Genomic DNA, 22,388 nt, shown 5'->3' on the forward strand with positions numbered 1-22,388 from the left:
GCGCTGGCACGAGCTCAAACAAAGCCCACCTGGACGGCACATGCTCGACAAAACCTGCTCGGCCTCTGTTTTTGTCGGCCCGTTTTTGCCACTGCCTACAGTAATCCACCATCAGCGGTGGCCTACATAGTAGCGGCGTAAAAACGCCACAGAAACGCCGCTAATTGGTAGATCATCCCCAACTCGAGAATTCGCCCAGATTGATTGCAGCGATGCTGGCTGGGACGCGGCGCGAAAAAGCGGTCCGAAGTGTGCCATCGCGCAGATGTGGGATGCGCGGCCACGCCCATTCTCCAGCCGCAGATCACCTTCCAACAGCTGGAGCGACAGTAGTTTCGAACGCGGAAGATAAATTGCAATTATCTCGTGTTGTTTCGCGATCTATTCACCGATCGAAATGCTTCCCATTTTTGCTTTAAAAACGCTCATCTTCATTACCATAACATAGTATCACTCCCACTGATTCTTTTACGTCAATGTCTCCGCCCTCCTCTCCCTCTCTCTGCCCTTCCCTCTCCCCCTCCCCTCCTCCCGGTGTCCCGTCTCCTCCCTCCCCCGCGGGGGAGGTCACCACCGGACCGGGGCCCCGGTCCGGTGGTGACCTCCTTGCGTCCCAGTCTCCGGGGCCCACCCTCCCGCCACCCTCCCGCGTCCCTGCTCGCCCGTAATGACGGCGAACCGTTAGAGAGGGACCGCCGTGCCGTACATTGTGATGTGGCGCGGCCACGGTGCGTTTTTGTCAGCCGACCAAGGTTCGTGAGCGCGCCGGAAATGCCTTGTGCAGCGCCGGCGCGGCGTGGGGCGGCGCGCTGCGACGTGCCGTGGCGCAGGGCGTTGTGCGGCGGCGCGGGAGGCAGTTCTTGGGGTGCCCGCGAGGTGATGACGCAGAAGACAAGGTAATGGCCGCGGGTGTGGCCCAGAGAACGTCACCCGCGCTCCCAGAGCTCGACCCGAATGAGAATCGCTCACGGCGACGCTCCGGGTCGCGGTTATTTCGGGATATTGCGGGGGATCTAATGTCAAACGGAAGGGCGGGGCTTACGGGAGCGAGGGAGGGTCGTGAAGATGAGGTGCTCGGGTGGAAACTTTTGGCCGATGATGGTGTCCGTTATTCCCGTTATATCGTGCTTACCTGGAAGGTTAAAAAGAATACAGAAACTTGGCGATAAAGTTTTAGATATACTTTGTGCTTTGGAAAAGTTGGTAAGATATGACCGGACAAGAACACGGTCATATCCTAATCGATGGCCCAGAGTTACAATTTACACGAACAAATTTAAATAGCTGAAAGGTATTCGTCGAGTCATACGTGCGCCGCCACTAACCATTAACCAATGTTTTTTTCTTTCTTTACAGGTAAGCATCCGGTCGTTCACTGGAGGGTTCCAGAGTCGCTCACGTCCCTCGGCAGCTCATTTTCAGCAGGTGAGGGGCCAGGACACTTGAAACATGCGATGAATGTTAATTGACAATTTATGTCGCGTGCTCACTTTTTGATGCTCCGATTTCCAAGAAATTGTAATGGAAAACGACCACACTTGCATTCAACTACGCAATGCATTCACCACCAGTTAAATATAGAATGCAGTTTGTAGGCTGATTGCTGATTGCAAAGTCATGTATGTATCGCTTGGGCTTTGTTTGTGATATTCACCATTCAAAACAGAAGATATTTACGATTTACGATCTTCGGTCGTCTTGTTTATACATTCGGCGCGGATGTGTGCAAAGTCTGCGTTGTGTCAGGGCCGGCTGATGTTTTTGTGGCGTTTTCTGAGGCTCGGATGCGCTACGATAGGTGGCAACAAACACCCACCAGCCTTCAGTCGGCCGGTGGACCTCACGGCTGCAGCTGCAGCTTCCGTTTCTGGTACGCCATAACCTGTTCCCGATCATACCAGCGCGGTGGCGCTATCGCGCGGCACCGGCTGCCCTTGCAAGTCCCGCGCCCTCTTCTACACCCACCCCGATCCATCCCGACCCGGCCCAGCCGGCGGTCAACCCTGGCCATCGGCTGGCCATGGAGGGCCAACACAGACCCGGCAGCGAAAGGTCTCGAATAGAAAGCGGCGGCGACTGGACGGCCTGCGAGCCGCGTCGTCGGCCGGCGGTGAAACTCCGCCGCGCCGCCGCCGCCACGGTCGCCCCTGCGCCGTGGCCGTTTCACTTTTTACGGAGCGGGCCGCGGCCGTCGACCCCGCCGCGGCCGACGACCGCGTTTCACTTTCTCCGGAGCGGCGGCCGTCGCCGGCGGCGCCAGGAACTAACGGCGCACGCGGCCGCGGCCGCCGCGGTCGGTCCGCCTCCGGTCATGGGCGGAGGAGCTCGCCTGGAACACTGTCGAGCGAGGGGAGGGGAGGGTTTCACGGACAACGGTCCGGCTCCAACAGATTCCCAGGGGTGGGTAGTGAGGGGTGGGGATGGGAAATTGGGGATTGTATGCAGGTGGATCCTCCGTGGGTGGGTTATACATGTGGGTTGGGGAGAGGCTGAGATGACTGGCCGATCGCTGACTCACCCTGAGCTCTGGGTTGTCTGTCGCCCGCCGTTTTCGCATAAACACGGCCGTGGTGACTCATAGAAAGAAGGTGTTTGTTTGACGAGACAAAACTGCACCCTTGGCCGTGACGTGGTCCGAACGATTCCTTTATTCAAACATGAAGGCTTGTATAGTTTATAAGAGAATTGAGCGGTTTTTGAAATTTGTTTGGGTTGTACCTATTAGTCATTTAGTAGAATTCACCCATTTATGAATGCTCATAACGCTTCTACATAGCTAGTTCTTGACTCAAATGCGACCCATTGGCTACCTATTTTCATTTTGTTACTTAGATCTGTCTTTTTGCACAAACCTATTAAAGGTAATTTAAAAGTCTGATCAAAGGAATTGTTGCGTGCACAATTTGCCTACCTGCTCCACATTCTATTTTACGGCGCAATTACGCACGAAACATTTCCATGAAGTGAGACGCCGACTCTCACCCACTGTCAAAAGTGCAGTTATATAAACCACCATTGTGACTCAGCCATTCGCCTGCCGGACTTCTGTCGGGCCGCATCTCTTCCTGCACACTGCAGTCATGTCCAAACATAGCTGACACACTGGCAGCGGTGCTAATTGGCAAATCCTATGCATTAACCAGGTGCAACCGGACAACTTTCTATTGCTTGATACACGCATTCATGACGTACGCCATCGAAAATTACATAACGCATGTCACATGTGACACACTTATTTCTGCAACGCGACATACAATATGGCTTCTACGGACACTCGCTGGCCACTTTCCTCGAAATCCGTGTCGAAATAGGACAATGACCTCGGCGCCTACTCACGGCACACGGGGTGAATCATGGGCTGGTGCGAGCCTCCCTTAGATTGTTTCGCGGAGCGCTGCGCTCTGACCCGGCGGCGGGTGGCGGTGTGACCCCAGCTCTGCCGCTCCTGTCAAGGTGTGTCCGGTTGTAGGTCACCCCCCCTCCCCCGGCGATGGTCCGCGGTCCACGTGGGTCGGGACCGGGACCAGTTTTTATGACCGGCGCGCCATGAGTGGCCTACATATCGGTGGACCATCCCGCGGCGCGGCGCCGGCAGCTGCGGCGGCGTCGGCGGCGTCTGGGGGCGCCGCGGACCGGGCGCGACCCTCGCCGGACCCCACGGGGTTCGTCTGAGACGCTGACGAGCTCGGTGAGTCCTCGGGCCCGCCAGGGTGGCCGGGAGCCGCCGGCGCCGCCCCCAGACGCGCTACGTTTTGTCCAGCTGCGCAGGCCCGGAAAAACTAGCAGCGCGACTACTTTCACCGGCGCCAATACGGCTCTTCCTGCTGCGTCTCGGTGAAAGCCGCGCGCCATTGGGACCGGGTTCAACGTTTTATTGTCCCTGACATGGCTTTCTTTTGGAGCCGGCGCCATGGCCCCAACCCTGAATCCACATGGCCCGGGGGCGAGTGGTGAAACGGAACTGGCCGGGCGGCCGGACGCGCTGCGCTGAGCGCTCGCTGGCGATCCGCCGCGGGCGGCGGGACTGGTTTGGGCCGATTTGGCCGGTCTACTACGCGGTGGCGCTGGAAGGCGCGCCCGACTCGGGTAAACAGCACCGAGTACCGGTCGGCGCCGGTCCGAGGTCGCACTGCTGACCCAGAGCCGTGAACCGGTGTGACCGGACCGGCGCTCGGCGGGTATACCGACCTCCGGAGGCTCCGGGCCGGCTCCGGGGGCTCCGGTCCGGGTCCGGAGGCCCGCGGGTCAGCCGGTCAGCTCACCGCCGGATCAGGCCACTCAGCCCGGCCAACGCCATATGCTAAAATCGGTGTCAACGACTCCTACTGGTTTCACAAGCCATGTCCAACACGACTCTCCTAACCATCCCCGTCCAAACGCCACTGGTCTACCAGATCGGTGACGGCTGAATTCCCACTACCCTGCCCCCGTCTCCGTGATGTAAACCCGTTAACCGTGAGCCGTGAACCGTGGTCCGTGGCCTCGAAGTCATACCTTCTGCACAGACGCTAATTCCACCTATCTCCAGCCGCCGCGTGAGCCTCCTAAAGCGCCGCAGTCACCTGGCTGAACCGGCAGCCTTTCTTTCTGTCGCCGTGTCGCCACATGGCCGGGACGTTTTCCGAGTGACTTCCCGGGTCGTTGCCCCCAACACCTGAGCCGCCGGCGCGCCGCGTGGAAACGTGGAACCTGCAGCCGACTGGTATGCCACTACTTCCAGGTTTTTTTTTTCCTTTTCACACATCAATGACGTGGTATGTGTTGCCATGGGTGGTGAAAACGAGATCGGCGGAACATGAGACAGATGTTACGTTATAACGATAAACTGATTTGCAGCGCCTTTCTATTCGAGAAGACCGAATGAATTATAGTCGTCATAGTCGTCATGTTGAAATGCAAGTTACTAATATGATGGTTTTCGCGCGAAACAGTACGCGATACTTTCAGAATAGCTTAATGCTCGCTTCTATGTAAATTATATAGGTATCCAAGTTGATGTTATATACTTACCTACAATGGCACTCAGCCTCAAATGGTCCGCGCCCTCATATCGCAACAGTCGTTATGCATACGATTAAGTCTATTATCAATTAAATGGTCTTTGCAGCTGATGGAACACGGGAACCGTTCTTGTTCTCGTATTCGGCACCCTTTCATACTCTACATATAGTTCGCACCAAACATGGAAATATTTCTGTCGGCTCGTTAACCTAGATATGTCGGCCTCCACCCTAACTCCCCTCGCCATGAGCCATTGTGGCCTTTATGGTGAAACGATCGAGCGCTGGGGTCGGTGCGCTTTGCTGAGGTCAAACACACTGGCTGCAGAGTCACAGACCGACGGCGGGGGCGGGGGCGGGGGACAGGGGCGGGTGGGGCGGGGCGGGGACGGGGGCAGTCGTATCTCCTCGATCGGCCGAGCCTCACATGGCCGTGCACAGCTGTGATTGCTCCGGCACGCCGTCCGGCCGGCCGTGGCGACACCGGCGTGCAGCGGCACGGCACAGCCGGCCGTGTCATCGACCCCGGCCGGCCGACGCCCCCGTCCGGCCGACGGCCGACGTTGCCGGGCGGGATCATGGAGAGCGTCGGTCACGACACGACGGTCTGCATGTCTCGTCGGGGGCGACTGGGAGCGGTGAACGGGTCGGCGCCCGGCCCCACCGCCCGCCGCCCGCTCCCTGTTGTTTGTTTGCGCGCCAGTAAGCGGGTCGGCTAGCGGGCCGGCCGGCGCGCGGAAGGGTAGCTCGCCCCTATCGCTCTCCCCGACCATGACACACCCTCTCCCCTCGGCGCGCGGGTACCGTTACTTTGGCGTGTTTACTTCCGCGCCCGGCCCTCTCCCCTTGTTGTGTTGCCGGGCGCACGGAAGCGCGTGTGTGTCACTGACCCTGAGAGGAAGAGCTACGCTCCCGGCCGACTGGTGACGTCACAGTGACGTCAGCGCTACGTCACGCTGGCGGGCGGCCAGCCGCGCCGCCGCGCCGTAACCGAGCGGCCGGCGGCGGCGCCAGCGGCCCGACCCCGGTGGGCACAGCTCAACTCGTCTGGGGCGTTTCAGCGTTCGATATACCGCTCCCAGGGGAGCTTTCTGAAGACGCTGTCCGCTGGTGGGCCTGGGGACCGCCCCGGACCCGCCTCCGCCGCCCCTGCCGGCCGGCCGCGTCAGCCGACGACGGTCGATCGCGACCGGCACTGCGGGGTCAACGACCGACCGCGGCGGCGCGGCCGGCGCGCTCCCCACTCCGCCAGCAGCGAATGTAACGGGACCGGGGCCGGGGCCGGGGCCGGGGCCGCCGCCGCCGACCGCTGAACTTGACCTTTGGCGGCGGGGTGACGGCGCCGCGCCGCCGCCGGCCTGGTGGCAGCGAACTGAACTGACTCGGAGTCGGACCGTGCGGCGCAATCGACCATTCGCCGGGTGGTAACGTGCGTCGGGGACCATCTCGGCTGGACGCACGTGTGACTCGCGCCGCACGTGGCAGGGTCACTGAGCGTAGCACGCGCAGTGCGTAGCGGTCGGAAGGTCGGCCGGTCAGCCCGAGAACGGCGCAATCTGGACAGGCTCTTACGACACTCGGATCTTATTGAAGGGCACCGCTGAAGGATGAAGGTGAAGGAAGGAGCTGCGGAGGCTATTCGCGTCGGATGTTGCGAGACCGCAATGAGCTGGTTTTTCATATCTGGCATACGATTCGAAATCACTAAGCTATTTTCAATCACTCCAAATGCTCTATAGACTTTTCAGTTTCCTTTTAACGAACAGAACCAATTTAGATTAGATTAGGGATAGTGGGCTGATTTAGGCAGGCTATTCAGTGCCCACATCGTAAGTACTTGGAGACTAGGTAATGATCAGGGATCAGACAGATAGGATAGCGTCACTGGTACCCATATTTCAACTTATCGAGCCGGTTCTTGAAAGCGTTTGTTGTTTCTGCCTCTACCACTTCTGATGGGAGGCTGTTCCAGAGAGGGACCACTCTGTTTGAGAAGAATTTTGCCCTTACTTTGGTCTTTACTCGGTTCACTTTGAGCTTCAAACAGTGTCCTCTAGTCATGTGACCTTGCTCCTTGACAAAGAATTGATTCGGATCCACATTGGTTTTTCCTGTCAACATCTTGTAGGTTTCTATCATATCTCCACGCCTGTACCTTTCCTCAATACTGATGAGCTGCAAAATTTTCAACCTTTCTTCATATGTTTTGTCCCGTAGTCCTTGCACGAGCTTTGTAGCCCTTCTTTGCGCCTTTTCCAGCATCTTTAGGTCTCTCTTCATGTATGGCCCTGTTGCTTGTAGACAATGTTCCAAGTGAGGTCTGATATAAGTTGTGAATAATGGCTTGAAATTTTCAACTGTTAATCTGTCAAATGATATCCGCAGCAGCCTCAAGGCTCCCATAGCCTTGTTAGCCACCCTTGCGCAGTTGACAGAGGCCGTTAAAGTATTGGACACGAAAACTCCCAGGTCCTTCTTCAATTCAGTTGCTTCAATCTCCATGTTACCACCATTTGTTTGCTTCATGTAATACTTTACCATTGGATTTTGCCGGCCACAGTGCATAACTTTGCACTTACTTACATTAAATTTGAGCAACCATTTCTCCGACCATTTTGACAAAACATCCAAGTCTTCTTGTATTTGCAATGCGTCTGCTTCAGTTGATGCCTTTCCAAACAGTTTCGAGTCATCCGCATACATTTTCATTGTGCTTTTCACCAGGTCGGGGAGCTCATTTACATACAGGGCAAACAAAACGGGCCCCAGCACCGAACCTTGGGGAACGCCACTTGTAATTTCAGCCCATTCGGAATAACAATTCTGGACAAAAACCCTTTGCGTTCTGTTATGAAGGAACTCACTTATCCACTTCAAGACATTTCCGGTTATGTTGTAACCAGCCAGCTTCTTGATAAGCCGTTTGTGTGGTACAGTATCGAAGGCTTTACTATAATCCAGATAAATCACATCCATTCCTTCGCCCTCATCTTGCATCTTAGTCCACTCCTCAAAAGTTTCGAGTAGATTGGTCTGGCAGGATCGCCTGGGTACAAAACCATGCTGGTGTACTGATAGCGATCCAGCTTCCACTATATGCTGCATGATGCGTTTCTTGATTATCCTCTCCATAACCTTTCCTGTTTGGCTCGTCAAACTAATAGGCCTGTAGTTACTGGGAGATGACTTTTTACCCTTCTTGAAAAGTGGTATCACTGTAGCACTCTTCCAGTCATGCGGTATCTCCCCTGCACTGAGGGACTTCTTAAACAGAATTGTTAACGGCCATGCCAGAGCATCTGAACAACATTTAAGAATGTTTGTTGGGATTCCATCAGGGCCTTGTGCTTTGTCCATTTGAAGCATATCAAGTTCCTTCTTCACATCCATGACATCAATATCAATATCCTGCAGTACTGGCATATTATCTGTTTCCCTGGTAAAGTCGGGCACATTACTTGCATCCTCTGAGACGAACACTGACTTGAAAAAACTGTTAAGCTCTTCAGCAACTTCACTGTCATTGGAGGTCAGCTTACCTGAGCTAGTCATCAGCGGACCCACTCTAGCTTTCACCCTCTGCTGCGATCTAATGTACCTGTACAGCTTCCGTGGATCGGATTTCAGGTTTCTCGCCAGATTGTTCTCATAGGCATGTCGTGCATCACGGATAGCCTTAGTTGTCCTATTTCTTTGTTGAGCATACTTTGCGTGGTCTTCTGCTGATCTAGTCTGTACATATTTCTTCCACAATCTATGTTTATTCTTTACTTCTTTAGTAAGTGTTCTATTCCACCATCTTGTTTTTGTACGCCTCTCTTTAGTTTTGATGCATGGCACATACATCAAAATGCTCTCATTGATTTTCTCCTTTATGCAGCTCCAGGTCTCTTCAACGCTCATTATTTCCAGCGCGTTCCAGTCGACATTTCTGAGGCTACCCAGCATTCCAGCATAGTCGGCTCTCCTGTAGTCGCGCCTTTCAGCTGCCTTTGTTTGCTTGAGCTTTTCTTTTTTATCTTCATTGTACATACAATTCCATGTCAGGACCACATGATCGCTTTTCCCGAGAGGCTGACCAGCCTCCAACTCATCAACCAGATGCTCTCTGTTGGTGAATATCAGGTCAAGTCTCGATGCCACACATCCTTCTCTAAATCTGGTCTCAACATCAACATGCTGGCTCAAAAAGGCATTTTGTGTGGCTTCGAAGAAGTGTGTTGCCTCTGACTCCTCTGCACCTTCAACGTACCCATTCTGCCACTGGATCTGCGGGAAGTTAAAATCTCCCATGATAAGCACGTTCCTAGCTCCAGTTCCAATGGATTTCTCAATAAGCATATTGAGTTTTGCATTGTTCTCCATAGAGCTAGAAGGAGACCTGTAACATACACCTACCAGCAGTTCCTCAGTTCTGCCCAGGTGAATTTTGCACCAAATTGCCTCCTCGAATCCTTCATCATTAAGTTCATTGCATTCCGTAACCTTGAAGCTCTCCTGTACAAGTAGCATGACCCCTCCGCCTTTTCTTCCACTTCTATCACAACGAAAGGCTGGATGGTATCCCTCCATATGTATGTGTTCTTTCATCCACACTTCAGTCAAACCTATAATATCTGGTTTCTTATGTTCTACCAAACCTTTAAGCTCATTTATCTTGTTTTTCAGACTGCTAACATTTGAATACAGACAGGACAGAACAGACTTTGAGGGTGTTCTACCTCCTTGGTACAACCCTTCCTCGAAAGATGACGTGCGTCGTCCTACCTTTCTTCTCTAGCTCCTCTCTTAAAGCCTTTTCCTGTTCCCTCTCTTCGGGGCTCAAGTCCCTTGTCAGGTATACATTTGGAAACCCAACATCCCTCAAGAGAGTTCGCTTTTTAATCAGTTCGTTTACATGCTCTTTCTCCCTCAGTTTGAGGAGCATGAGCCTCTTCTTTGCAGCATTCTCTGTCCTGGTTCCCGCTTCAGCCTCTGCCTTCTTGCCAAGTCTGTAAACCTGGCTCACTTCAACCTTGACATCATCCCCAAGGAGGCCAGCAACAATATCTTCAAAAGCTTTCAAGTCATGCTTTTTTCTCACCTCAGGCTCACTGGAGTCACTCTCTGGTATGTTATGTATGATGAGATTACACTCCCTTCCTGCTTTCCCCTGGGAGTCGACAATCCTTTTGATCTCTTTGGTGCTGTTCTTCAGTTGTTCCGTGAACTTCGGAACCTCCTTCGCAGCTTCCTTTTGTTCTGCCACAGCACTATCCAACTTCATCTGCTGGTCCTTGATTGCTTTCACTGTCTTCTCCATCTGTTTGATTTTATCCTGCAGCTGTTCGCCCACCACATCTTTGGAGTGAGCCTCTTTGATGGAATCCACAATTCTCTTTTCGGCTTGTTCGATGCGGTTCTCTAGACCCTTATTCAATTCTAGCATAGCCCTGAACTTTGGTTTGCAGTCCATGCACAGCCAAAGAAAGTCAAATTTGGTCAGCGCCTTGAATGCCTCAACCGAGATCCCTTGACATTTATGGTGGTACCACTCACAGCATGCATCACACATGATACTATCCTCTTTGGATAAAGAAAAACCACATACCTTTTGGCCTCCTTTGCATACGTACTTTTTCTTCGACTTTCCTCTCGCTGGTTTCCAGCCTCCTTCCGCTCCTTTTACTTCTTCGTTTTCCGTATCCCTATCATTATCATTGTTCCCATCTACACTTTCCACGTCCGAATCGTCCGCGACAGATTCGGCTGCCTGCGCCGAGTTTGGCGCAGCCCTCTTAGCCCGCGCCATCTTGCGGTTTGCCGATCAACTTGCTTTTCTTATACACGGCCGAGAATAAATTTTCTTATTTTTTCAATATAAATGTTTTTGATTTTTCGTTAATTCTTTTTCACCCACAAACAATTCTCAGGTATTTCTTCTTCGTAACAAAACACCACACCGGCGCTCTTCTTATCAACTCGAGCTTGACCTTGAGACCGGGACCTATCGTGACGCACGTCCGACTCGGGCGAGGAATGGGGAAGGAATGACTATTTGTGACAATTTGTGGCTAAAATTAGTACCTGTGCTAAAATTTTAAATCTAACCCTTTGGTGCGCTTGCGTCTAGGCTTATCCTATACCTACCTACGGCCTCGACCCCGACTCTCCACGGCCTTGATCCTGACTGAGCAAAAATGTAGCGTGCACCTATTGGAATTGATCAATAACGCCCGAATTACCTATGCCCTTACGAATCAACAATCATCAATGCTTTCCAGACGTTCAAAAGAATTCCTGTTCCGCACATTATCGTGCGGCACAGCCTACATTCAGGCGTTTGACATCTGCCATCTAGCGGCATGATTTAGAACTGGAAGAGGGCTATGCGGCACAGCATACCTTTAGGCGTTTATACTTCTGACATCTAGCGGCAGCTTTAGAACTAGAAGTGTCGTGCGGTACAGTATACCTTCAGGCGTTTGTTTGAAAGGCAGCAAAAGGGCTAACGAATAAGGCGTGGTCCTTGTGGGAAAATAAATATGCGCAAAGCATATTGTATATAAACCTAATTCCATCCGAATTCATAAAAGAAATGTCGATATTTTTGTTGTACTCATTTCATTGTTTGTAAAAACTACCAGTCGGTTTCAAATCGAGCATCGTTTCGTACCTAGGTGTAATCGTCAGAAGTGTTTCATGGATTATTAAATTGTTAGTTTATCAAACGATTTCAAACAAAATTTTTATCCGTAATCCGACAACGAAAAAAGGTCCTTTCGTGTTCAATGTACACGCTAATAATGTTTCGCCAGTTGTAATGTACCTACAGCTTGGTTCCAAGGAAAAATGCGAATGATAATCCACATGATCAATCCTATTTGTGATCCATCCACCATCCGTTAAAATTCAATCCCCTAATTTACGAAGTTTTGAATTTGGTGCCTGAAAAGGTTTTGTGCTTCACTTACGGTGAACGCTAATGAAAATCAGATGCACCTTTAGAATTATAAGAATGATTATTTTCATTAACTTTTTGATAACTTTGATGTCAGGGCCAAAACAATATCAGATACCTTTTCTGACTACAAATGATCTTTTGCACTTTTGGATTTAGTTTTAAGGCTGCTATCATTTTAGCCTGCTTCTAGCTTTGAGCTGGGTTGCCGGCTTATTCATTTCTGGCATCTAATTACTTAGGTAAATATTTGATCTCCTACTGGCAGTATAGGATGATCAATATGAGTAGTAGGCTACTGCTCATATCAAATGACTCATTTGCGTGCATTACTTGCATATTTGTATCGTTCGGACTACGCCGGACAGCGTCGGTGGCCGTCGTCCGTCCGATGTGACCCACGATGTCAGATGTCTGACATTCCGTCAAGGGACCTGGCAACAGGCCCGCTGTCGACCTCTGGCCTGGCGTAATTTTCCGCCATGCCCACCGACTATACCCGCCACCGGGCCGGGCCGGGCGTTCACACGTATGAGGTCCTCGGGTGTGGCGCTATCCGAGGGTAGGTGTACCGAGGTGCATATCATGTATGGGGAGGGGTGCGGGAGGGGCGCTCTCGGCCAGGTGGTAGCCCTATCAGTTGGTCATGACCCCACACCACGCCACTGTGGGGCTCGGACGCTTGAAGTTCAAGTTCGATAGTTTTCGAACAGGCGTGTTGAAATAGCGAGTCACCAGCGCGCCGAGTGGATACCAACTACGATCTTATTCGTGACCTCTCGCCGGTGACCATCAGACGTACGGGCTGGATTGGAACATCCACCCTCCTCTCCCGCACGTGTCTGGGACCCTGAGCTCGGGGGGTCGTCCCCCTGCGGCCGGCGCGGCGCCGCGGGGCGGGGCTGCAGTGGCTCAGGTGTCGCCGGTCGGACCGCTGCGCTGGCCGGCCGGCCGACCGGGCCGTTGACCCGCACGGGCCGTCGGCGCCGCGGTCGCGGCCGGACTCGGACCGCTCCGTCAGTGGCGGTCGGCCGTGCTGGACGGACGTGCGTGGCGGCCGCGGCGAGCTCAGAGCGGCCACGCCGAGACGCGGAGGAGTGACCCGACCCGTGGAGTGACCGCAGAGTGTCTGCACAGAGTGCCTTCACTGAGTGACCGCGCGGAGTTACCCGGGTTGTGATCGGACCCGGAGCTGATAGCCGGAGGCTGTGAGGTGTGTGGCGAGATTTAGCCGTCAAACTGTGTGCCAAAGTGAGCAGCCCTGGCGCTGTGTGGAAAACGAGTGTTCATGCAGCCGCTGGATCTGTCAGGTATGTCACAGGCTGTCAGCTGATGACATGTTCAACGCCGCTGGCTGGAGGGTCTGATAGAGGTCAGAATGCGGAAACAAACATTGAACGATGCCAGTTTTAGTTGTGTCATATTCTCCGCGGTATACTGCGTGGTTTTGTTCTTAATCACGATTCGCCTACAAGTGGTATACGATTGACCGACAAGCTCAACCCGACAAAATCGTTTCAGTACCTATTCGTGCTTTGAGGCCAGTGCACCGGTGCGTAATAGATTGGCAAACCTCTGGGGGTGATTTCCCAATCCTGAGAAGTGCGCAATAGCGGAGGACCGGCCCGGCCCGGAGCCGGCAGTGACCGCGCGGTGTCAATGTCAGGGTCGCCAGCGGTCAGTGACCGCGGCCCGGTGCACCGGTCCGTCCACCGGCCCTGACCGTTTGGCGCGGCCGTCGGTCATGGTGCGTTGGCTCGTGGGACGCGCCGCCAGCCCGGCTGCCGGGCGCGGCAGGTAACGGATGCTCCGCCACCCGGCCCGGCGCGCCGTTTGGCGGCTGTTTGTTGGCAGATAATGAGGGTTAACGGCTGCCGTCCCAACGCACACTGGTCGGAAACGCTCCAGCGAGAGGCCAGCGGCCTTTCCGCAAAAGTTTTTTGCTTGTTATTCCACAACTAGTGAAGCAAACTTCATAAAACTTTGCATACCTTCTCTGTCATATGTAAGCTATCATTTGGATGTCAAGCACTAAATATATGACATGAATCTGTTAAGTTATGACGTCATAATTGAGTATAATACAGGATCTAGCACCACTTTAAGTCAACAAGGGAAATTGGGAGCTGCTATTCGGGCACCGGGAATGGTTTCATGCACTCCTTGCAAGGTCCAGTGCTTGACTTTAGCATTGTTGACTTTGCGTGACGTCATTTATGACGTCACTAAGGCCATGTAAGTTTTTCGTCAATAACTCCTGATCAGATGGAGCTAGAGAGTCGGGAAAGCCACCATTGGACTCAGGAAGACCTGCCGAATCGAATGATATGCGATATAACCTCCTTCGACCATTTTCGTGACCTGAGGAGCTCCGACCTGACCTTGACCCGAGGTTAACACCTTAACCCTCGCCGGCACAGGGGGGGGGGGGGGGGTGATGCAACTCCCCTAAGGTTTTTCGCGAATAACTCGCGTAAAAAGCGGCCGATCGCGACGAAACTTTCAGTACCCTCGCATTGATCAATTTTACACGTTCCCTGAAAATTTCATGACCCTGACCCCAATGGCCTTTGACCTGTGACCTCTTTTCCGTGACCATGTTTGGCCGAAATCGCGATTCGGCGTATGTCGGCTCGCATTAGCCGCGCGTTTGCAAGCTTTTCGTGGTTTCAAACGTTCGAACATGTGATTTGATGTTGCTCCCATACATTAGGGTGGGTGTCAAGGTCACCTGAAGGTCAGGTCAGGTCATTGACCTTTGGTGACCTCGGGTGACCTCGGTTCACTTTTTCGAGTTTTACATGTTTCTAGGCTAGTTTTTGGAGCGGAATTCGAATTTAGCAACCATTTGAACATTTACGAAGTAGTTTTGGTGCCTTCGTAACATGTTACGAAGCTGTCAGAGGCGGTTGACACGTATTACGAATACCCGTCACAACCCCTACCGGTTCACCTGACCTGACCTGACCCGACCTGGTCTAAATGCTTAAAAACATCATCTCTGATCAAAACTAACACGATATTCGTGATCAGCACCCCGGAAAACCACATAGCAGCCACACTTTACGACTTTCTTACAGGTCCCGATTTTCCCGGTGTTCGGGTCATTGACCTGACCTGGAAGGTCAACCGATGACCTAGGACCTTAAAATTGGGTATCATCGGCTTCGTCTCGTGACGGGCAACACGCTCGTTTTTTTCCGCGAAGCTCTAGCTCGATCAGGGGCCAAACGCGAAGGGGGGGGGTCGTACCCCCCTTGTGCCGTCGAAGGACGCAAAATGGCCTGTGCCGACGAGGGTTAAGTTGACTTCACCCGAACACCAAGTATAGCATTCAACGCGCCTGAGCTAGACAAACACGATTATGCCAAAATCGCGGCAGTGCGACCATTTTTGGCAAAGTAATTAACCTAAAACCGAGCCCGTGCCTTGTGGCACTTACCTGACCTAAGAGGTCACTGGCTGACCTAAGACCTTAAAATCGGGTAGTACCTAATTTTTGCGTCTTATAACGGCACACAAGCTTGTTTTTTTCCGCGAGGCTCTAGCTCAATTAGAGGCGAAACGGCGAGGGAGTTGTACCAACCCTCCCCGGTCAATGTAGAAAACCAATCGGTCCGGCCAGGGTTAAATACCGGAATTGTGATCTAATGTAAAAAGACGGCCCAAGGTAACCCGACGTCAGTGACAGGTGTCTGACAATTTCCACGTCAGTGACAATTTCCACTTTCTTCAGCCGAGTGATGGTTGTCAATAGCAAGGCTCTCTAAATGCAAGCCGTAATCGCCACGCAATATGTGGAAGGCTTTTGATGTCAATACAAACATAAGTGCATACATAAAACGCGCTTTTCACAAAATTCATAAGCTCAAGCGCATCTGTTTTTAATGACCAGTCAACTACGCATGGATGCGTGCAGGCCACACAGGTCAGCGACAGCGTAAGCCGGGCGCGGCGGCCGAGCCGAAACTGGGGCGGGGCGGGCGGTAGTTGGGTAGGAAAAGTGGCTCCTGCAAATTTTGCGCAAATATGCGCAATTAGCTTTTATGTTGCCCTGGTGTAAATTTAAATCCTACTTCATCTCACAAAAAATCAGAGTGGAACTAGATGGGACTACCTGTTGTTTCCTTACCTAAACTTTGCAGTTATATTCCAGAATCACTGTAGGAGAGCCTTCATAAAAAGCTATAGTACATCTTAGTTAGGGAAAAAGTATGCCAAAAAATTTGCACTGACCAGTCGGCAACTTCATAACGAACATTTTGATGCATAATATGTGGGATTTCAATTTGGTGTCTATCAGCAATAAGACTCTGAATATCCGGCTCAAGAAACCTCTTGCTCCGCGTCAGTTTCCGAGTTCTGGGATACCCCATCTTCGGGGGCTGATTGCAGCTATTTCTGGTCACCCGGATTAGTTTTTTTGGCCTAAGTATAATAATTTGATCAATTTCAAATCGATCTATATAAAAAATAATCCGAAACTCCGGAATCGCCCGTGGCCTCTCGTGAGGGCGTTTCCGACCAGTGTGCAACGGTTCGGCCAGAAACAATCGGGAGACATTCCGGCAGTTCCCACGTCTCCTCTCGAGCTCACTGTTTTCATTGAACAACATCCAACGGTAACCAAACATTCTCAGTCGCTAGCTGTTCAATCGGTCCGTTTACTGAATGCTGATCGTCAATATCGATGCCGTGATGTGTCGTGCGGGCACCTACCTAAACGTCGCTGCCTTACCTACTTGTAACATCAGTGCACTTGAGCTGAGGGTCTTAATTTCAATCCCAACTGTCTATTGTTCCTCAGTCATTCCACCCGTCTCAACACGTGTCTAAAGCCGTGCTCTGTTGCCCGGCGGTGTTGCTTCAGCGTTACTCCACACCCGGGGTCAGTGATCGCCCGTTCACCCGTGCTTCAATGCAACGGCACACTGCTGCCACCTAACGGCAGAGTTCAACAGCTTTGGTTCACCGAGTAACCGCCAGAGGCGCGCAGGTCTAGTGAAGATCTGCTTAGCCTCGGCCAAGCCTCGGCGGCCTCGGCTGTTGGTGGACGAAATGAAGACTAAATGGGACGACTGCTAAATTTAGATCATAATGGGCTTAGTGACTTGGCTTTGTGTTAACATCTGGTACAATTTTACGATCTTGCAAGTTATAAAAAGTGCTCAGCCTAAAATGTCGCCGAAGCAGAATCAGTTTTGAGTTTCATGGCCGTAAAATGCTGGTAAAATGTTATTTGTTTAGTGTGGAATTTCGTCCGCTTTTATTACTGAATATTGCCAAGTACACAAGGTAAGCGAATGTAATAATTCTATTTGATTCTTCGATCACTTGGTCTGTGTAGTTCTAATTATTCTATGAATAGACATTCTTGTAGGTATCAGCTCTCAATACCTACTAAAGTTTCAGCAGAAAAAGTGTTTTATGATGACCTAGCATTGTTTGGTATTCTTGTTCGTTTACCGTAAGTTGCATAGCATATCGACAAACGTCTCATCTAAAAGGCTGATGTAATATAGTTGTGCATAGCGGGCTAAATTTACCGCCAAATAATCCGCGCCGTAATCCGCGCCACCGCCATACATCATCCACTTGTACTAAACCCCAGATTCGCCCTTTGTCTGCACGCTAGCGTTCACAAGGAAAACACGGGGGCAAACGAACGGTACGAGCGCCGATTTTTTTCCACCGGCCCACAACAGTTCTGGGCCTCAGATGCTCACAGCACCGCGGGACACTGTCCAGTGTCCCTGCACCCTTTTGCGTCCCTCGCTACCCCCGACCGATGCTTCTCGAACCTCCCCGCCCGACCGACCCGCAACTGTCATGGCGCGGCGGCGCGGCGGTGTCATCGGATGGTCGACGACCGCAGGAGGAGCGGGTACGCCACGGCGCTGATTCGGGTCAGGGCTGCGGCGCCGGGGTCGGTGGCCGCCGCCGCCCGGTCGGTCCACTGACGGCGACTAAAAGAGAAAGTGCAGCGCCGCGCGGCCGCGACGTGTTTTATGTGACGGCGACGGCCGGCCGCCGGTCACCGCTCGGTAAAAGCTCGGTGACGACGACCGGTGATGGGCGGTGATGACATCGGTGAATGGAGTCACCGGTGAATGTCAATGTCCCTCGCGGCTGACCCGTGAGTGGGTCATGGTATCATGGGTGCGCAGTTTCCGATCCAAATGCCGCCTCAGTGAGGGAGCTGAGGGGGATGACAGTCCCACTGGCGGCGGGACAGTGAACCCGCCGCCATCTGGTGGCCTCGGGCAGCGGGAGGGCCCCGACAGCCGGTAACTGGGTCGCGCTCCGCCGCCCCACGTCAGCCGGCTGCATGAGTAATGCACCAGCAAACTACTACTGTCTGCAGCCGCTGGGCGACTTGTGAGCCGCACAACCCTCCCTCCTTCCCCGTCCAACCCAGGCACCCCAGAGGGCCAGCACACGTCTCAACCGCTACGGAAGTTGGGGGTGTTTTCACAGTGACCTTCAGGCGCCGCGAGGGAGTAGTGGGAAAATCTCACCACTCATGGAGTCGCTGCTCCGTATGAGGTGTTACTTGGCAGCGCTCCTTAGCGCCTGCTTGTGGTCATCTCCCGGAGAAACTGGTGCGGTTTCTCGGAGCCGCCGGCGCCCGCTGACGCCCCGCTCTCCGCTGTTGCAGGCATGATGACGGTGCCCGTGCTGCCGTACGACGCCAGCCGTATGAGCCTCTTCCAAGATCTCAAGCTGAAGCGCCGGAAGGTGGACTCAAGGTGAGCCGTTGCCCCCGGGCGGTGACCCGGCGGCTGCCCAAGGAGACGTCCCTGGGCCGCCGGCGGTCCAGCTGCGCAGTTCCTGCCCGGCCCCTCCCCCGGCCCCCTCCTGACCTCCGCCGAGCGCTCCCATTGGCCGCCGCTGGCGCACGCACACGCACAGGCCATGCAGAAGTTTGCATAGCGCTGCGGACGCGGTCGATCTGGGCTCGTGCGGCCTCGCCGCCGCTGCCAACGGCCGCAAGTTCAATGACACCGGCGGCGGGGCGGCGCGGAGGAGCGGCCGCTGCGCGCGCCTGACCCAGAATCCAGCCCCTCGCCGCCCGCGCGCCGTTATGTTTATCTTGGGCGTGCGTGTGCGCGGGCCGAGAGCGCGTGCCACCGGCCGACTTCCGCGTGCGTGCGCCGCGCCGCGCCGCGATCTGGGCCGTCGCCAGCCGATGAGAGACAGAGGGCGGCCGCGCGGAGACGGCGAGGGGTCTGGCGCGCGCCGCCGGATGGACCGAAGGCTCGGGATACCGCTGGGCGCTGCGGGAAGAGACAGGCAACATGCAAATGATGCGATGGTGATCGGGAAGTGAGCGCGCTCGTACCCCTCGGTTCGGGGCGTTGCGGCCCGGTCGCCGGGCGCGCCCCTCTCGCGGGGATGGCGTGACCTCTAAGCCGTCCCGCTGGCGTCTGCCGGGCTGCGACCCGACGGCGCGGCTGCACGCTGCACGCTGCAGAGCCCTTGCAGATGGCCGCGCCGCTTTCGTACGGTCCGTGACGCAACGCGGCGGCGCCGTTTCACTTTTACCTTCGCCATTTTCATGACCGGCGCCGTGGCGGTCGGAGTGGCGACGGCGCCCGGCGCGGCGGCGGCGGCGGTTGCGGCGGTTCCGACTGTGCGTGAGCCTGGCGACTGCGCGTGCGCGCCGGAGGGGCGATGTTCATGTGAGTGTCCGGGGGCGCGGGCGGGGGCGGGGGCGGTCGTTGCCCCAGTTCCGGGGGTCGCGGCCGGCCGACTGCTCGGGTGAGGCCTCAGGGACGCTCTGCCTGCCGGACGGCCGGCGGTCAGTGCCAAAACGGCGCTGTCCGGCGCGCGCAGCGGACGTGCACCGTGCCGTGCTGAGCCGTGCCGTGCTGAGCTGGGTGGAGAGCAGGGCCCTGGTGTGCGCCAGAGGTCACCAGTACCATTTGGCGCACTCTGCGTGAGTGACCGAAGGCCATCCTCCGCCTGCAAGGTGCAGCCGCCGTGCAGGGAGGCCACTGCCGGCGATGTGGCGCCTGGGTGCCCTGGTGTGAGTGTCCTGGTCAGAGTGCCAGTGGGTGCCGTGGAGTGCGGATGCCTGAGAGAGTGTCTGTGTAAGTTGAACCGTGCTGATCACTTAGTGTGCGTGAGTGGTGCGTGTGTATCTGTGTGTAGGTGCTGAAGTGACGGGAGTGCGTGGTCCTTGTGAGTGTTGACCCGATCGCGTTGATGCGAGTGCATGAAAAAGTTGCGAGTGAATGGTGGTCTGCCGGCTTCTTGACCGCGATGTCGTCTGTATGTGGGCTTTGTGCGTTCCTGCACCTCAGAACGAGGGACGGGTGATCTGAACCCAGCATGCCCTGATGGCATAATGTTTCATAAAGCTTTTCATATCTTTAGACAGGTATGATGGCCATCTTTGTCAAATCTGACGTTTAAATCTTCATTTCAACCCTCCAAAATGGGTTCTTTGTACAAATCCCGGGAACATCTTGCGTGCGGTTTCCTGGAAGCTGTCTTTGTGCGAGCCTGCTCGATCCCATAGACCCGCTGTTCAATCAGCCGCGAGTTCAATGGCCCTCGACCTTTGTCCCCAATTCGTCAGCGGGCTCCCCGGGGCGCCGCCGGCCGGTAGGTCACGCAGGTGTCTGCGGTCGCCGAACATCCGTGCGAACTGCGGCGGTGATTGGTGGTGCTCCCGGGGCGACGGCCGGGGTAATGTCGGAGCGTCGGAGTGAGCTGAGAGATGATGCCGCTGTCTCGGCGTGGGATGATGCCGCTGAACTGTGGGAGGGTATAGGTATATCAGCGACTGCAATGAAGAAGGGCGTCGATCTGGATGGCAATGCGGCACTGATAGGCGCAGGAATACGGCTGTGATCTTTCCGTGGCTGCCGCAGTCGCCGTGGTATTCAGACAGTGAGCCCAGCCAGAAAGGGGTCACGGGTTGTGAGTCACTCAGGGGTGGCGGCTCGCGTCCCCCCGGTCGATATACTGCTAACAGCTCGTCAGGCGGACAATGATTCCTGCAGCGGCGACTCCACGCTGCAACAGACGGAGTCTCACCGGGATTACACCCGACTCTGTTCCGATTGTTGCTTCTCCGTTTAAACATTTGTTTCCCTCGGCAGGTTTGGAGCGTAGACTGTTGTTTGCTGTTGTCCAGATGGTCTGGTTATAAATAAGTGAAAACTCGTGCACTGAAGCGCTGTACCCAGCGCCACGATCGAGCCCTGCCTGCAGTGCTACCTCGGCTGCTGGCGCCCAGTGTGGGCCGGCTCTCCGGTCGAGGATGACCGCAGTGGGCGGCAGAGGCCGGTCTCCGCGGCCACCTTGCGTGAGCCGATCTCGGTTGTCAGTTGAATAGAACACGTGTCTGGGGGCGACCACCGACGCGCCAAGGGCACCGGAACCAGTCGAATGCCCGTCGGACGGAATGCCTCGCACTCCGGAAAAGTGTAACATATAGCCGACTGCAAGTATGTCGGAAAACCGAGGCGGGACGAGCGGCTGTCTGGACTGTTTGTCCTCGCGCGCTCTCGGCCGCTCTGTCGACCTTGCTGGGGCAGCCCGCCGCAGAGTTTTGCGCGGCAAGTAGGGTGGGAATGAGGAAAACGGCCGGCCAGCGGGCCGCTCGGCTGAAAAAGCCGGTACCGTTGGCGGGCGACGACCGATGCCATCGGTTATTGCCTTTGTCGGCGTAAAAAGGCTGCCAGCCGGCACTTTTTCACGAGCCACCGGCCGGTCACGGCACTCGACAGGGAACGACAGCGGACCTAGCGGTCTGGCCGTGTCATCGTCACGTGCGACGTCCTCACAGGCAGCGCCGGAGCCCCGTGGTGCCCTTCCTCGTCGCGAAAATGTCTCCAGTCGATGCCTTATCGCAGGGTGGCAACAGCGTTGGGTACAAGTCGGTAGTGAGCCGGCAGAGTAGTCGCGGCCATTTGTGGTTTTCAAGGTGATCTGTGCATCGTTGCGTGGACGGCTGTGTTGCGTGTTTCGTGACTTGTGGGCGAGTCGCGAGATCAGTGCAGCGCCATATTTGGGGAGTTCCTGTGTGGCCCGACCGTCAATTGTATCTCCTGCACCGAAATTAGCTCATGTCTGCTTCACCAGTGATAGGTTCACGTGTCGTAAGTGCGGAATTATCCTCAAATGTGCGTCTTTTCTGATAGTTTTATCGTTAGACTCTCGCTTCTGATCTGTCTGATATGACAGCGATTCATGTGTGTTAAATGTGGAATTATAGCGTATTCCGCCATCTGACCTAACATCTCTTCGTGCAGGTGTAGCAGCGACGGCGAGAGTCTGGCGGATACGTCGACCAGCTCTCCCGACAGCGGCCATTCGGCGGGTGGCGGCGCCTCCTCGCCCCACCTGCACAGCGACGCGCCCGTCTCACCGGCCAAAGACAGGTCAGTCGGTGGAACTGGGCGTCAAAGAGGAGAGAAGGGGTCGGGAGATGTACA

General features: G+C 54.6%; 1 protein-coding gene across 9 annotated transcripts in view; it reads left to right on the forward strand.

The window, feature by feature from the left end:
• The window catches only part of LOC122386324 (hormone receptor 4-like), a 46,803-nt gene that overhangs the window by 13,843 nt on the left and 10,572 nt on the right, over positions 1-22,388 (forward strand). For 4 of the 9 annotated variants that reach the window (XM_043375398.1, XM_043375397.1, XM_043375396.1 and 1 more), the window contains exons 2-4: positions 1,357-1,425; positions 18,599-18,689; positions 22,206-22,334. In XM_043375398.1, coding sequence (XP_043231333.1) covers positions 1,357-1,425; positions 18,599-18,689; positions 22,206-22,334 — 289 coding nt within the window. Of the gene's footprint in view, positions 1-1,356; positions 1,426-12,939; positions 13,251-18,598; positions 18,690-19,514; positions 19,623-22,205; positions 22,335-22,388 lie in introns of those variants that run through there. The other 5 variants (XM_043375401.1, XM_043375402.1, XM_043375400.1 and 2 more) reach the window with 3 other exon arrangements.

Source organism: Amphibalanus amphitrite, unplaced genomic scaffold (assembly GCF_019059575.1).
Source record: "Amphibalanus amphitrite isolate SeventyFive unplaced genomic scaffold, NRLGWU_Aamphi_draft 000247F_arrow, whole genome shotgun sequence".
Lineage (NCBI taxonomy): Eukaryota > Metazoa > Arthropoda > Thecostraca > Balanomorpha > Balanidae > Amphibalanus > Amphibalanus amphitrite.